Below are 16,072 nucleotides of genomic sequence, written 5' to 3'. Positions count from 1 at the left end.
AGCAGGATCTTAGTAGTAAATTTTTGGTATAGGTTTGCTTTTTTGAGTGACATATTGAACTAATTTTGTTGAGTCTTTAATTTATAATCATACTGTCTCTGTCCTTACTGATACTGGATACAGGCAGTATTGGTGTTACATGTGTATTTCAACACCAAAAAACCCCATAACAATAAACCACTAGCAGAATAGGCTTACAGTTGAGATTTTTATTCATTAGAAGGGATTAAAAAGTCTAAACTTCTCTATTCCTTTGTAATCTTAAAAATTGCATGCACACAAACCAGAAGGATGATTGCAGGTGTCTCATTCTTTTTTCTGACAAGAGCATCTTGTAACTTGAGCAGTGGAGGAAGACTTGCCATGTGAATGATGTTTCCAGCTTTGTATTTTACTTTACGTGTGAACTTTGGGCAAAGTTGTTAATTGTCCTTTTCCAGGCTGTGGTTCTGCAGCCTCAATCTGTACTGCTGCTATTCAGTGCTGCTTCCTTCCTTGCCTTGGAACTGCTGCTGTCTTAGCCATTTGGTGATGCGTCCCAGCTCCCTCAGGCTGGTAGAAAGAAAACATAGCAACCCTCTACCCAGAAAACTCCAGCAAACCCAGAATTCTGCCAGCCAACTTAGGTGATTTAACATACTGAGGGGTTAGAGTGCCAGTGCTGTCCCAGCGCAGGCAGTAGGATTGCTTGCCAGAAGCATGGCAGTTCTCTGTAAGCATTGGTTCCAGCTGGCTTCAATCATGGGCTACCATAAACCCATGCCCTGTTTTGAGCAGGGGTAATACTTGCTTTTTTGAGGTCTTGGATGAATGGAAAACATGAAGTACATGCTACCTGCAAATACCAGTGTAGTGTGGGATGTATTGTCATAGACTTTATGAAGTCTTGAATGCCTGGTGATATCAGCCCCCTTTTTTTTAAAGTAATTGTGACAAAAGCGCCTGTTATTTGGCCTAGGATTTGCATCAAAGGGCCTATTTCAGCAGCTGAAGTTTTAACAGAACATAACGGACTGAGACTTTAATCGTTGTCGGTTACTTTAAGAGCTGAAGTATTCTGAACTATTTTCTTTGTTCCTTAGCAGTGGAAATGACTTTTTTTATGTTACAAACTACCAGGCATTTAGGAATTGTATTTTACTTCCATTAAGCCTTGACTGGAAATCAAATGGGTAAAATGTAGAACATTACTAAGATAGTAATTAACTTTGTTAAGGGATTGTATGTAAGTGGAAACTGGGTTGTTTGTACAGTTTCATAGCAAATAGCATTCGGAAAGTATTCCAGGATGAATAGACAGACTCACACTAAGTCATCTAACTTCCAAGAACCGAAAGCATTAGGGGACCACAATAGTGTGCTTTAGGCAAGGTGCTTGGAGATTCTTCCCCAACTCTTGTGATAGAAATTGTTGTAAAATGAGCATAAAGTGGTGTTCAGTAGATCTTGTTCTGATAGCATTGCTGAACAACTTTGAAAATAAATGGTAAGAAAATGTTACAAAAGAATGTGCAGTTTGTTTTACAGTATTTGCAATGATTGTGGTTTTTTGCCAGTATCTCTGTAAACTGTTTTTTAAAAGCCAAATTTCCTAGAAACGTGCTCATTCTGAGTGTAACAGGAAAAGCTATGCGCAAAAGGGTATCTGATTTGGAGTGCTAGAGCTTCAGCATTACCAGCAGTTGGCCTTTGTGCTCAGCTTCCTGAAATGTGGATTTAAGAGGAGGATGATTGTCTTGGTATCTGTACCAAGATGAGATTTAACAGGCTTGATCAAAACAGAGTTTGATTGTTTGGCTTTGGCAAGAATGAAAAGGTGAAGCATTTGCACTTCCCAGGCATGCTTGCGTAGTCTTTAATCGGAGCATCTTTAATAAGTATGATTATCTTCATTTCAGCTGAAGGAATTAGTTGACTGTAATTTAAATACAGTTGACTCTGTGCAATTTATATACAGATGATGCACAGTAGACACTTATTTACATATACATTAACATGAGAATGCTTTGGAGGGGATGCCAACAGAAAGGTTGAAAGCCACGATTCTTTGGGTTCACTTTGTACTAGTTTCCCTAGCGTTTGATGTGGACTTTAAGCCTTACAGGGAAGTGGACTGCAAGGTTCCGTATTTCAATATAACAGATGCCCTTCCAAGTAAAATTACGGTAAGAGTAGGATGATTGCAACCACCGGGTAGTACTATGTAATTATACTTACACATGTCGGGTCCTTCAGAGAAGACCTGAAAATAATTGTTTTTAATTAGAAGTGATCTGAAACTTTGTCTGCATTCAAAAACTGTAAGCACTTTTTGTATGCTGCTCTATCTTTACTTGTATTGCATTGGTGAAAGCTGGAGTGTGAATGCAGAAGTGGTGAAAGTATGTACCCGTTCAACCGAAGTTGAATTAGTGTGTGTGTGTACGTGGATGAATTTTGAAGTATGAATGCATTTGAAGTGGAAGTTGACATTGTTTGCAGTAAGAGGCAGCTTGCAGGCTCCCAGTGCCATAGGTTTTTTCACTTACTTAAGTGGAATTGGTTTCTCTTAATCTGCACTTCCTTTGAGATCAATTCTGAGTCGTCTCATCTTTTCTACTCATTTTCTGTACCTTTCCAGCTTTGTATGACTTCTGTTTAAGTCATTCCTCAGAATGTATGTCGTATTCTTCTGCAGTCACTGACTACTAATAGTTCTAATAGCTGGGGGATTTTTTTATATTTTACCCAAATATTTGCAGAATGCTCTTGCTGGTTTTCCGGTACTCTTTCTTTCTTCTCATTGCCGTTCAGAATGGTGAGAGGGTTACAGAGTCGTCTTTCTACCTAATTGCTGTAGACACTGCGAGGAGGAGCACTGTATTTGTGTGATATGGGGGTGTGGGAGAGTGCTATTTATATTTGGGTGGAAGGATCTGTCCACCTCCCTTAAGACTTTTACCCCACAACTCGGAAATGCTGAGGCTGAAGTGAAGCTTGAACCTCTTAGAGGTTTTGTGAGTTTAGAGACAAAATGTGACAAAACCAACATTGAAAGAGGAGCAGAGATGCAAATAAGAAGGAAGTGCAGGAAGATACTAAGTGAAGAGACGGAAAGCTTTCAAGGAAATGAGGGTCCTTATTTAGAAAGGAGGATACACAGAAGAAAGTAGATGAGAAAAGAACAGCCTTGCTACAGTGAAATGCTAGTCCAGCAAAACATGCCTGTTGCTTATGGCACAGCAGAGTTAATGCTGCTAGAACTCCACGGGGCTTCAGTAGAAAATAATGCTTTATACTTGAAGATGACTAGTTTGCTGTAGAACATTTCCAAAGAGGTTTATGTCAAACTGGGTTTTTTTATGTTGGTCAGGTGATTAAAACATGCTGCTCTGGGGAACATTTTTCATACTAAACAATGTAAATGGCAGGTTGTTTGGTTTTTAATTCATTCTTAATGGATTCTGTTGTCTTGATATGTAATCAAGTATCAAGCTGGAAAAAATTAAAGCAATTCTGTTTAAGTTAGTATTTGTGCTGGGGGGGGGGGCTGTCCAAGAAACTGGGGAATCTTACAATTCTCTTGCATTGAGTTTGAGTAGTTTGTGAAACCTGATGATAAACTTTGACAGCACTTACTTTCTGATTTCCTAATTTTGCACAAATGTTTCTTTCACTTTTGTGTACTGCTAAAACTCTTGGCACAGAGCTGTTTTTGTGTTACTTTAAAAAGCAAACTACTTATGCTTTATGCAGCCACCAAACAAAGGTTTATCAGTGCAGCTTTACTGATGAACTTAACTCAGATTCCTGCCATAACGTATTCTCTAACTAAAGTAGTGCACGTGTAATTATGACTCTTTTTTTGCTTCATAAACTTTATCTACAAAATTCTGTTCAACTGTGTTAAACAGACTTTAAGTAAGACAGCATCTCAAGACGAAGAAGAGGAAGTGACTCAGGTATCAGGTATTAACAGTTAATAAGTCTGGTTTCATAGTGTGCCCTCCTGTCTTGCTATTTGTAGTGAAAAATGTGCACTTGCATGAAGAGGAGTGGTAAATCTTGTAAACATATGCAGAAAAACAGATGATTGAAGATACCAGGGTTAAAATATGGAAATCTTTTTCTAAAATAATAGAAAAGTAGTTGTGAACAGCACTCTTGTAAGAAGCACGTGGGTTTTCTTGTGAGCTGCGATGCAGTGATTTATATTCCTAGAAGTACATAGGCGTACTGGAAAAACTGGAGAGACATCTTCAATGCCATTTCATTTTCCTTGGAGTTTATGTACAAGATCCTTTTTAAAGCAGGGGATTTGGTTTTATTCCTGCTAGTGATGCTAGCTGTAGGTGCCTTTTTGGTCTGTGAGTACATAATTCAGAAATGACTGGACCCAACTGTCAGCTTGTCATAGGCTCTGAAGAACTTAGCAGCAAGTAAACAAATAAATAAATGTGAGCTAGCTGTCAAATACAGAAAGTCTTTTGCCGCTTACTTCTGTAATGCTTGGGCTGTTGATGGCTGATGAATTTAGTGCTGGTGAAGGACTGGAATCCCAGGCTTGAAATGCCAATAGTAATAGACCATAAGTATTTGCATCCCTTGGCTAGATGCTTCAATAAAGAAATGGGAAGAAACCGAGATTGATAAATGGCAGATAGGTGGTAAGTGATAGATGATAAATGACATGGGGGAGAAGTCCAACACATGTGAACTTCTGCCGTGGGTTACGGATTTGTGCGCCATGAGGGAGCTCTCAGGGGTTGGAAGTATTTTGAAAGCATGCCCCACAACAGGGAATGTTTCATTCCTGAGACATTCTCTAGCCAATTGAGAGTTGTGAGGCTTTGAAACTTACTTCTGCAGTGACTCTCGCTTGCTTGTAGCTACAGTTTTAATGTTGATGAGTAGTGGGATTGCTGCTTTTTCCTCTGTTACTTTTTCTTCTGATATGCTTTCCCCCACTTCCAGTTGCTGAGATTTCAGGCTTTCCCTATACTTGAGTAAATACTTTTTTCTTTTTTTTCCCCCTGATTCAGTTACTGAAATCATGAATCCTGTGTATAGCCCTGGATCTTCTGGGGTTCCCTATGCAAATGCCAAAGGAATTGGTTATCCAGGTAAGTAATGATGCTTTTTAATGAGTTTTAGTTACACTCATTGTTTGTAATCCAGAAGAAATAGTCACTTATGAATGCCTTTATGTATGGTAATCTGTTTTGGGATTTGGGTGGGTTTTTTTAAATTTGAAAAGTGACATTTCAAGAGTGATGTTAGTTCAGTTATATTTCTAACTTCAGTATCTCTTCCAAAGCAGCTTATTTTAGGAGCTCTAATAATTACGCCCTGCAAGAAGAGGAATCAGTCTATTTCTGCTGTTAGTTGTCTGGCACTGTTAACCTTTCTAGCCTTTAATTCATGTTCATGCTGTCTGTTTTATGACTGCCCAAAGCACAGCTTCAAAGGTGGGACGAAGAAAATGGCCAAAAAATGGTTTTAAAATAGAAATTAAATGTGTTTCTTGGTTTCTCTGCTTCTTATTTGGCTTCAAGTTTTGCACCAGGGCTTTTTCCCTTCACCTCCTAACATGTGTGTGAGCAGACTTCATTTCTGATGTTGCCATAGTTCAGAAGTTGGATAAGGCAATAATTAGATGTGGACAGAACTTCCCAGGAAGGCTAAAGAGAAGGGCTGTGTGTCTCTGAAAGGCATTGCAAGCAGTATGTCTTGATGCAGTTTTTTTTTCTGATGTATGCAGGGTAAGGGAATTATTCTGTCCTGGGGGAGGCTGGAGGGTCTTTCAGCTCACATTTTATGTATCATAACCAATTAAACTCTTGTAGCTTTTAAGGGAGGCTGTTTTGTCATTTAGTTGGCGTCTGTGTTGGGAGCTAGAAATCGTTCTGCATCGTTACTGTTTATATGCTTTGTAGCTGTACTACATTTTCCTACTGATATTTACAGTTTTAAAATTTGCTTTTCAGCTTAGGCAGTATACTGGAGTTCCTGTTTTCCTGTTCCACTTTTCTCTGTTCCTTCTTCTAAATACTGGTGCATAAATGAATTTTCTTTACTGTTGACTTGATTGTTTCAAAAACATTTTTATTTTTGCTTTTCAGGTACTTGTATTTTTTTCCTCAAACTAGTGTACATTTCTTGATTTCTACAGTGTTTATAAGGGGAAAACAACAGTCTGTTGAGTGACTGAAATGGTGCAGTAATAAATTGTAAAGCTCATGCCGTGTAAACCATAAGTCCCGCAGGATGGTGTTATTCTCTGTAACTGTCTTAGTTATATGGACTACAATAATTTTATAATAAGGGAAGCAGCAGTGGTTTACTAATTAATATCTGTTACAGTGCAGTTATTTCTATATTTGTAATTCCTTTTTCAAGGCTTTCTTTTACTTTAGCTAAAGATTATTATGAATTATTTAAATAACTTTGTATTTTTATCTCTATTCATTTTCTAAACACAGATTTATATTAACCAGGGTTTCATTTGTACTTACAACCGTTTACACATTGCATTGAAGCTCTTGTTTGTGCTAATCTAAGTGGCACCTTAATTTACTTAGGAAGATATACTATTGTATATTCATAAATAGCAGTTTAAACAACATTACAACTTCTAATCTTTTATTTTACTGTTATACATATTAGAGTACGTATTAAATTGTGCAAGTACTGTATATTTGCACCAGTCTTTACTTGGTTATAAACTAGCATAACTAAAATATATGGAATTGAAGTACAGTTGTTACAGAGGTGCCTCACATGTCATGCTATAAGTTGATCGCTCAGAATTCTTCCTTATAGCAGTCAGTCGGTTTATTCAACTGTGACCCTTAAATTCAGCAATAAGGTCTACAGTGTTACGCTGTTACAGATAGTTTGCTGATGTGCCTGGTTCAGGCTTAAAGATCGTGGGATAAACACAAAACATGTTTTCTAAAATGAAAAGTAGATTTGCATTTTAGGATTTTTTTTTAAAAACTGGTGCATGACTAAGTCTCCCTTCTTCGCCTCTCCTCATTTAAAACCTACATATTCTCCATTCAGAATCATTGAATTTACATGGATTTCATGGTAATAGAAAGTAATGAACATATCGCTAGGTGGAATGTATTATTTAAAGACACTGTGTTTCTAAAGCTGTTGCATATTTAATAGCTGTTTATATTATGCTACATCTATTTGGGATTGTTGGATGGGTTTACAGTACCAAAGAATCAATATCCAAATGTTCTCATATGGATAAAAGTTCTGAGTAGAAGTCCGAATTGCTGCTTGTCATAGTTATATTTTTCACAAATGACTTGTTTCTTGAGCAGCTCGTAGTGGTCTACTGTGGAGCTGAACCTGTGAAGAAAGAATAGAGGAATGAAAATGTATACAACATTAATGTTGCAGATGTGTAGTCAGTTTGAGTAAGGTGTGAAGCTGTACTAAAGCTTTTCGCTAGCAGCTTGTGAATTTGAAAACTTAAGTGCTATTTACACTCTGAAAAGTTGTTTGGAATTGGATGTTATTTTTACCTTTGATTTTTAAGCCTAATGCTTTTCTTAGTCTTATCCATGCTGACCACCTAATAGTAGTGCCAAGTGTATGTCACTTGATATGTTTACAGAGTTCTTTACAAAACTAGGTTGGCAAATATAGTCCTGAGCTAAGGAATTTTTATTGTTAGGAGTAATTGCTAAGGTCTTTGGGATTTATAGCAAAATAGAAACTCTTCAGATTGGAATAGCAGTTTAAAACCAGCAGCTTTAAGCCTGATGGTGAATATGCAAATAGTAATTGCCTTTCATCTGGAGAAGTTGAAATCTTTATATGTTGATAACAAAATGTGGTGGTAACTGTGTCTTTCTAAATACAGACATTACTCAGTTTTAAAGTTTGTAATAATGTAAATAAGTTCTGGAAAAAATAACAGCTATGACTAATTCAGAAATTTCACTTGTTAGAATCTAATCAAACTTCGTATCTTTCAAGTAACCGTAGCTTTTGCTAAATGCTCTTTTTTGCCTTATGTTGGAGGTCAGTGTATTGCGATGTTAATTCAGCCATAGTGGTTCTTGTATTCCGGTGTAGAAGCGTTTACCTGTCATTTTGCTGATACCGTAGTGAATCACTTGTTACTGTTAACTGTCATAGTACATGCCTGAAGTTCGTGAGCTTGTTTAATAACTGTGTCAAATGCAACAAATGTTTTGGACTACCTCAGGTTGCTTTGTACTCTCTATTTGTGACACCTCTGATCTGGAGAGTCAGAGTCACTCTGACTGTTAGGGATTTGTTTCTGAGGAAAAAGTCCCTTTTCTCCCGATAAATATTTTATGTACATCAGGTCTTAAAACTCAGAGGGGAGGAGGATTGGGTAGTTGTACAAAACGTTGTTGTCCAACTAACTCAAGAGTTACTTGGTCAACTTTGAGATTTGCTGAAACAGGGATGTAAGGGAGAATGGCACTTGTGACTCCTTAGCTGTTCCCTTCATCTAGCGTTCAGCTTCAGGTGGCTTGGGAGAAGAGGAGCCCAGTGTTTTAGTTGAGGAGGTGTGATTGAAGGCCATCTGTTAGCTTATCTCAAAAGACGTGCAGCGACAAATCTTCGAGAGTAAAAGTCTGGTTAGACTGTGCAATCAGTCTAGAAAATAACTTTGACATATTCTTTCTTCTAGCTGGCTTCCCCATGGGCTATGCAGCAGCTGCGCCTGCCTATTCCCCTAACATGTATCCTGGAGCAAATCCTACCTTCCAAACAGGTATGTGTAATAGGTATGTCCAAGCACTAACCCGAAGTTTGGAAGTTGATAGAACCAAGAATGAGGAGAAGCTGTAGGGGCTTACAATAACACTTACACTGTGAGATAAGTGTTACATTACTTTGAATATGACTCATAAGGAATCATCTGATAAATTGAGTATAATCTTGTATTGTCATACTGCTTTCACCTTCAGAGAAGGGAAAAGCTGAGTTTTTAGCTGTTGTTCCGTATTTCAGGCCGATACTTGAGGATTGCGTTGCTTTTGCCTTCACTGCCTTCTTCATGATTCTGCTTGCTTTGCATGCTACTGGTTGTTTCCAGATTTCTGTTTTTCCTTCTGTTGTCTTCAAAATTCTTCTTTTTCATCCTTCTCTTAAATCGTATCTTTCCAAGCTCAGCTTGCTGCCTTCTTTCAGCCCTTAAGATTGTCCTGCAAGAACTAATTGTCTGGAAAGCCTGGTTGCTGGGTAAAACTGTTTTGTCCATAGTAGATACTGGGGGAGGATTTAGGTAACTGCACTTGCATGCCAGTCATTTAAGAGAAAGGGAATGTGATGAGCCTAGGAAAAGGGAGATGGAAAAACAGACACGAGAGAAACCAAAGCACTCACCCAAGTTGTTTTCATGTAGTTGTGTTTTCACTAATAGAAGATGATTTTGATGTGCTAATGCTTGAAACAAAACAGAAACTGGTAGCATATAATTTTCACTTAAACCAGGAACATCCATCTGATGGAACAGTGTTCTCCCTGTGGTTATTCTGCATACTAAGGAATTCCTTACACCACTTTGTTAATGTAGATCTGAGCCATCTTCGGGAACTCTTTCACTTGCAGGTAGTATGCCAATTTTTCAGAGATACATGTGGCATATAACCAAATTTGTCCCTGAATGCTCTTGTGTAACTTATGGGTATAGTAAAGGATGCTGCTTGAAATTGGGAAGCTTATGTTGTGGAAGCCTGCTTGTGATACTGGAGTTCAGTGTTTGTAAGGTATGACATTTCATTAACTACCAGGAGACTCTAAAAAGGGCGTGGCAGCAATTACTGAGGCAAGAGTATGTGATCTAAAATGTTTGCCTGCAGAACCTGTTAAAAGTGTGTAGCTGTGCAGCTTTCCTTAGAACTGTGGAGTATTCTAGTTGGTACAACCTGTGTCTCTGTTCAGTTTGCTGCTTAGAGGCATAGCGAGTGCAGAACTGATCTTGGCTTGTCTTCAGTCTTGAATTTAAGGTAGGGAAGTGGATGGATATTGTAAATTCCAGTAATTTAAAAAAAGAAAGCTCTATCCTTTGGATAGGGTATTGCCTCTGTGCAAGTATCGTATCTGGGAGTAACAGCTTGCACTTGCACTGGGTTGTTCAAGAACATTTTTGAAAGTGATGTTCAAGGGAGAGCAGTTCCCATCAGGGGTGTAACTCATAGCATGGGAATCAAAGCCCAATGTGGGCTTTTATTATCAGCTCGTATTGCTAATAGGCCCTTCAGGTTCACGGTTGAGATTACCCTAGTGATGTGTCACTGCCTTCTGTGCTCCACTGTATATATCATCAGGATTCCTGCAGCTGTGCTGAGGAGTAGCTGTAGTTTTTCATCCTAGGATCAGATAACTGAAAGTTCCAGTCTTGTTACTGGTTGCAGTTTGCAAATCCTGCTGCAGGAAGATGAAGATAAGCTGCATGAAATCAATTTACCAAATCATGAGACTGATGTTTTTATCCAGTTGATTGGTTTTTTTCCCCTCCATGTCAGTTATGTTGTAACAAAAGGCTGTGTTTTCTGGGGAAGATTCTTGACTTGTTAGATTTAATCATGTGATAAGATTAGTTTTCATTGATTAATCTTGGAATACATCTCATATAGCAAAGTTAGAGTAAGAAATTTTTTACTTTTGTGTGAAAAAGGAATGAGGACATATAGAAGTTGTATACCATCTTCAAATGTCCTTAATTTTTTTTTAAAGCTAGTACTATTAGAGGCTTTATTGCAGTTGAATAGAAAATAAGCTTTGATTTCAGAACTAAGAATAGCTTTAGTTTTTAGCTACTCTTTAAGCTATGAACTGGAGTTCAGAATGTCCAGATGTTCTAATTCAGGCAGATAACAACTTGAAGTACTTTGTCCTAACAGCTGGGATTTTTTAATAATTTTTAAAATAAATTTTCTGATGTAACTGCTTGTTTGTAGAATCAAAACTTTTCTAAATTCACATCACACAGCAGTGTTTAAATGTGCTGTGCCACTGCTGTTCAGAAAGGGTACCTTTTTACAGGTATCTTTCTTAAATTTCTGTGGTTTTGAATAACCATATGGCTTACCTTTTAAGGTTTTTACTCCTTGAAAGAGAGAAAAAAATCAAATGGGAGGGCAGAATACCTCTTGTATGGATGTACCACTTTGCAAGAATGAAAGTTAAATTGCCCGTGTGGCTGTATCAGTGGGTTTTTAGAATGAGAGTGGACTTGACTGAGGATGTAGTTCTGTAGTGATGCTTCATGTTCGGGTTTTGTAGCGCTCCGTACTAGAAATAGAAGTTAGATACTTCCTCAGCATGCTCTATTTGTCAAAAATTTAGGATCTCTAAAAACAAGAGTTCAGACTAAGTGCTGTGGTAGCTTTCTTTAGTGTCTCTTAAAGGTGTTAAATTCTATTAAAAAAAACAAGCCAAACTTAACTTGTTCGTTAACATAACAATTTTGAGTTTGAAGGGTGGAATGAAATTGAAAAGAAACTCAGACTTCTGCAAAAAGAGGAAAGGTCATCTGTCATCATGCTGTCTGCACAGACTGATTTTTCACAACACAAATGCCAGTGTTCTCTCTGCTATATGGCTTCAGATCTGTTCTCTGTATTGAAGTCAGCACATTCTAGACAGTTTTTAAAGTCAACCTAATCTCTATTCTGATGATAGTCTCATTTTTTTTCTATAATTACCAAGTTTTTTTTCTTTCTTGTGTTGCTCTAGTACTACTTTGTACAAATGCAGCTACATAGAAATTGTATCTGTAGATGTTGTGTCTCCTAGTGTGGTGGACCTGCATGAGACCCAAGACCTTTTCAGCATAGCACAGACTAGGGCCTTGATGCTTTCTCCAGAATAGGATCATGCCTGTTGTTTACTACCCTAAATGTCATTACTGGTGGATGCTGCTGCTAAGGTATTTGTATTCTCACTCTGGCCATTAAGCTGTAGTATAATCTTGGGAGTGTAGCATGCAGCAGCAACGGTGCTTTTCATAGATCTCCCCCATGCGTCATCAAGCCCTTGTTCTGTTATCCTGAGACCTTGTCTGATGAGGGCGGGAGAAATTGCAGAAGAACTGTCTTTAGGCAGGGTCTGAGCCAGCGGTTGCTACTTACCCCTGTAAAAATTGAAGATTTACAAGGGAGGCTGATTTTGAGGACTTTGTAATAGGAATGCAAAATTCTTCCTGATGACATCTGAAGTCTTACTGTAATGTATAAAAATAATTCTTAAGTGATGATTAAGAGTATGTCTATGTATGTACTACACAAAAAGAAGATTTAAAGAAATTAAAGTGCCTTCAAAGTCTACTTTGCAGTTGCAATGAACTCCTCAGTGCTTGTGTTTTAAAGGTATGGCCTTTCCTGCTTATTTTAGCCAGTTCAGAAAATGCCAGAAAACAAATGAGAGCATAAGTTGAAGTAGAGGTTGCAGATTGTATCTCTGTTCTCTGAAAATCCATAGTGAGCTCTTTACATGATTCTGACTTTTGAAATTGTTATTCTTGTGCTGTGTCATCTTCTACAGAAGGCAGCTGCAGGTTAGTTAACTGTTACTATGTGTTGCCAGTACAATTTGGGGTGCATGGAGAAGTGGGCTGATATTAACATGTGCCAAATCCTCCTGTGTAGGAATGCTGCCTAATATGCCAAATACAAGTATTTAATTATATTACTATAAAAATCCAAATCTACTTTTTTATCCAATATCCATAGATTTGAAAAGCAAATTGAGCAAAAATGCAGTTAACTTTTCATGCACAGTTGACACAGTCAAGTATTATTTTCAGACTGTTATCAGTATTATGTAAATGGTAGGACTTGTGCTTGGATAGTGAGACTACTCACATGAGTAGTCACATTGAATACTCACGTGAAGATTAAGGAATTTGGAAGTAAAGAAAATTGTTACCCCTGACTTCAGAAAGCGGTGTACTGACACTTGTTTTTCATGTTTTTAATGCAGATTTACCTTTGTTTCAGGTTATACACCAGGCACCCCATATAAAGTATCTTGTTCACCCACTAGTGGAGCAGTGCCACCATATTCTTCGTCACCGAATCCCTATCAGACTGCTGTGTACCCAGTTCGAAGTGCCTATCCACAGCAGAATCCGTATGCACAGGTAAATGAACAAAACCAAAAAACTGTCTGTTTGGGTAGTGTTTTGTTTACCTTGTAATATCTGCTTGAACTCTTAACTTTACATCACATTTATTTCTTCATGGAGAGAATTTTTAGCTGCCTGCAGTAAGAATTCTTAATACAGTGATTTACAAAGTGTGTGTGCACTCTTACATTCTCTCTTTCACGTGACAGTTACTCTGCACTTACTGATAATGTGTTCAGTCTTTGAAGAGACACTAGATTCAGTAGTTTTAAAAATGTGTGCTGGAAGCTAGAACTACCACATGCTGATTTCATTTTGTCAAAAATTGGTACAAACTTGCATTGATTTATTTCTTTTAGGAAGCCTCTTGTGATTCAGGGAGTTACCAAGTCTCATTGTTGCCATTGTTACCAATGCAAATTGTTGAAAACTGTTTGAAATTATAGAATTAAGACACTTCAGTAAGCTTATTTTGTAGAAATGTTGGCTCTCTTTTTGTGTAGAAGAAACTTGCCTGGCATGCACGCAGTAGTTGAAGGGAATTAATAAGCATGTAACGAGGTTTATCCAGATTGGATAAATTCCTTAAAAAGGGGATAAATGTTAAAAAGTTTGCCAGTGAAACGCAGTTGGAATAGTTGAAATAAATGTTTTGGCTTCTGCTGTGGAAATACACTGCATCTTTAGGGCAATGCTTTTATTTCATGATACATTCATGAAAGAAGATGTCATTTATCCTCCCCATCAGATGTGCTGTAACTACTTAATTTACATTTTTCTTTTCCTCCAACAGCAAGGCACTTATTACACGCAGCCTTTATATGCAGCACCACCCCACGTAATTCACCACACCACAGTTGTGCAGCCTAACGGCATGCCAGCGACTATGTATCCTGCTCCCATTCCGCCACCAAGGGGAAACGGTGTGACCATGGGCATGGTGGCTGGGACTACCATGGCAATGTCAGCAGGTACGTGAGCTGATAACCCTGATGTTTTCTTGATGAAGCTCCCCTTTCAGTTCTAGACAGAACACAGCTGCATTACGAAAATGTGATGCCAGGGGTGTACTTGGCAGAATCACAGAATTGTTCAAATTAGAAGGGACTTCTGTAGGTCATCTAGTCCAGCATCTTCAGAGTGGGTCCAGCTAGATCAGTACTTGTTCAGTGATACTGTGATCATCTCTAAGGATGGAGATATCACACCTCTTCCCAGCTATTAGTATTATGGTAAAATATTTTTTCTTTATATCTGTATGGGATTTCACTTACTCTTGCATCATTTGCTTCTCATCTTACCAGTGTCAAGAGACTGACTTCCTCTTCTCAATACATTTCTCTATGCCTAGTTGAAAACAGCAGCCTCTTAAGGCTGAGGAACATGCAGTATTTTCAGCCCACCCCTCATATAGCTGACCTTCTTTTTATGTTAAGATACATTTTATGTGTTTGTACTATCTGTAAGTCTTCTGTGTCATGGGCAATGGTTAGGGTTGTCTACTTCCTAATGCCACACTCTTAGTGGTAGTGTTTTGGAGAAAATGTTGTTTAACCAATAATATAGACTCATCTGTGAGTGTTTACTGGGGGAGCATCATGCTTTGTTACTCAGTGGGTCTTAACTCATGAAGAACTGTCCACATTCAGTCAAAGGGCACTCAGTTCATTAATATAAACATCATGCTTGTTTTCAGATTCTGTTTTTTATATTGTCAAATTTATCATTTAATTTGAGGAACCTGAAAACAAGAGAAGTTGTGTCACAAACTGAGCTAATGTCGGATTTTCGTATGTGGGCAAGCTTGTCCCAGGTGTTTGTTACTGTTTCTGTAAAGTGCTCTAGAGTAGGACTGTTAAAATCCTGCTGTCTCAGCCTGTTTGTAATAATGCAAACAAGAACTAATTTATTCTGATTTATCAGTCAAGTTATCTCTACCATCAAATATTCTTACAGTGTATAAAGCCTGCTGTGGGAAAAAGTTTTGAAGTGAATAATGCTTATGTTGCAGGGTTTCTGCTAGAGCTATTTTTGAGTAATGAGTATCTTTGTGTGCATTGGACTAAACATCAAAATGATCCCCTTGCACAAATGTTTGAAGGAAAATTGGGGCTGGAGTTCAAAATGATACTGGTAATTTTAGATCAGAAGATGAGCAAGCTGCAATTGTTTTTAAAATTAACTCTTCCCCGCCCCCCCCCCCCCCCCTTTTTTTTTTTTTTTTTTTCCTCTGTACTGGAATTTGTGCTTACTAAAAAAATTGTTCTCTTCCTCCTAGGTACTTTGTTGACAACTCATTCCCCAACTCCAGTAGCCCCTCATCCAGTTACTATGCCCACATATCGGGCTCCAGGAACACCAACCTATAGTTATGTGCCCCCACAGTGGTGATCATCCTGGCAGTCAGTGTAAGTTACCAATTGAGATTGAAAGCAGTTAATCTTTCTTATAAATGACAGCATTGCAGGTTCTTTTGGGGAGATTTTTCAGAAGGTAAGCAGTCTGGGGTATTTCTACAGTATTCTACTTGAGTAAGAATACACAAAAATTATTGCTTATGTAATAGCTGTTCCCTGCAAAGGAGAGAAGCCTAGTGGGACTGCTTCAGTGGTCTGTATCTGCAGAAATGATGAATCATTTTCACGGTCTATGATTGTTGAGTATGAAAGAACGAGTCTCAAGTCTGCCTTATTATACAATACATCTGCGTCTAAGTGAATTCAGTATTTTGGATTCATTGGTAGTTGTTGAATTCAGCAGTACTGTGATTCCTGAAGGAAGCAATGTGTGTAACTTTGTAGTCTTATTTTTGATCGGTGAAATATGTAGGGAAAGTAAGTGTGTTGCCTTGCTCTGAAGGTGAATCTTTTTTATGATCTGCTGAAACAAATACAGAACCTTGGGTTAATTTCATATATTCACTCTGTTTCAGGTAAGTACCAGTTCATACACCTTGCAGTCAGC

The 16,072-nt window shown here is 38.0% G+C and overlaps 1 protein-coding gene across 2 annotated transcripts in view; it reads left to right on the top strand.

Annotated features, from left to right (window-relative positions):
• Positions 1–16,072, top strand: part of FAM168B (family with sequence similarity 168 member B) — a 47,706-nt gene that overhangs the window by 25,684 nt on the left and 5,950 nt on the right. For both annotated transcript variants that reach the window (XM_074877805.1, XM_074877804.1), the window contains exons 2-6: positions 5,022–5,102; positions 8,666–8,749; positions 12,981–13,123; positions 13,902–14,079; positions 15,387–15,516. In XM_074877805.1, coding sequence (XP_074733906.1) covers positions 5,033–5,102; positions 8,666–8,749; positions 12,981–13,123; positions 13,902–14,079; positions 15,387–15,499 — 588 coding nt within the window. In that variant the 5' untranslated portion in view covers positions 5,022–5,032 and the 3' untranslated portion in view covers positions 15,500–15,516. The remainder of the gene's footprint in view (positions 1–5,021; positions 5,103–8,665; positions 8,750–12,980; positions 13,124–13,901; positions 14,080–15,386; positions 15,517–16,072) is intronic.

Source organism: Strix uralensis, chromosome 9, assembly GCF_047716275.1.
Source record: "Strix uralensis isolate ZFMK-TIS-50842 chromosome 9, bStrUra1, whole genome shotgun sequence".
NCBI lineage: Eukaryota > Metazoa > Chordata > Aves > Strigiformes > Strigidae > Strix > Strix uralensis.
Note: the sequence above shows the minus strand (reverse complement) of the source record. Positions and strands in the feature narration are given on the sequence as shown.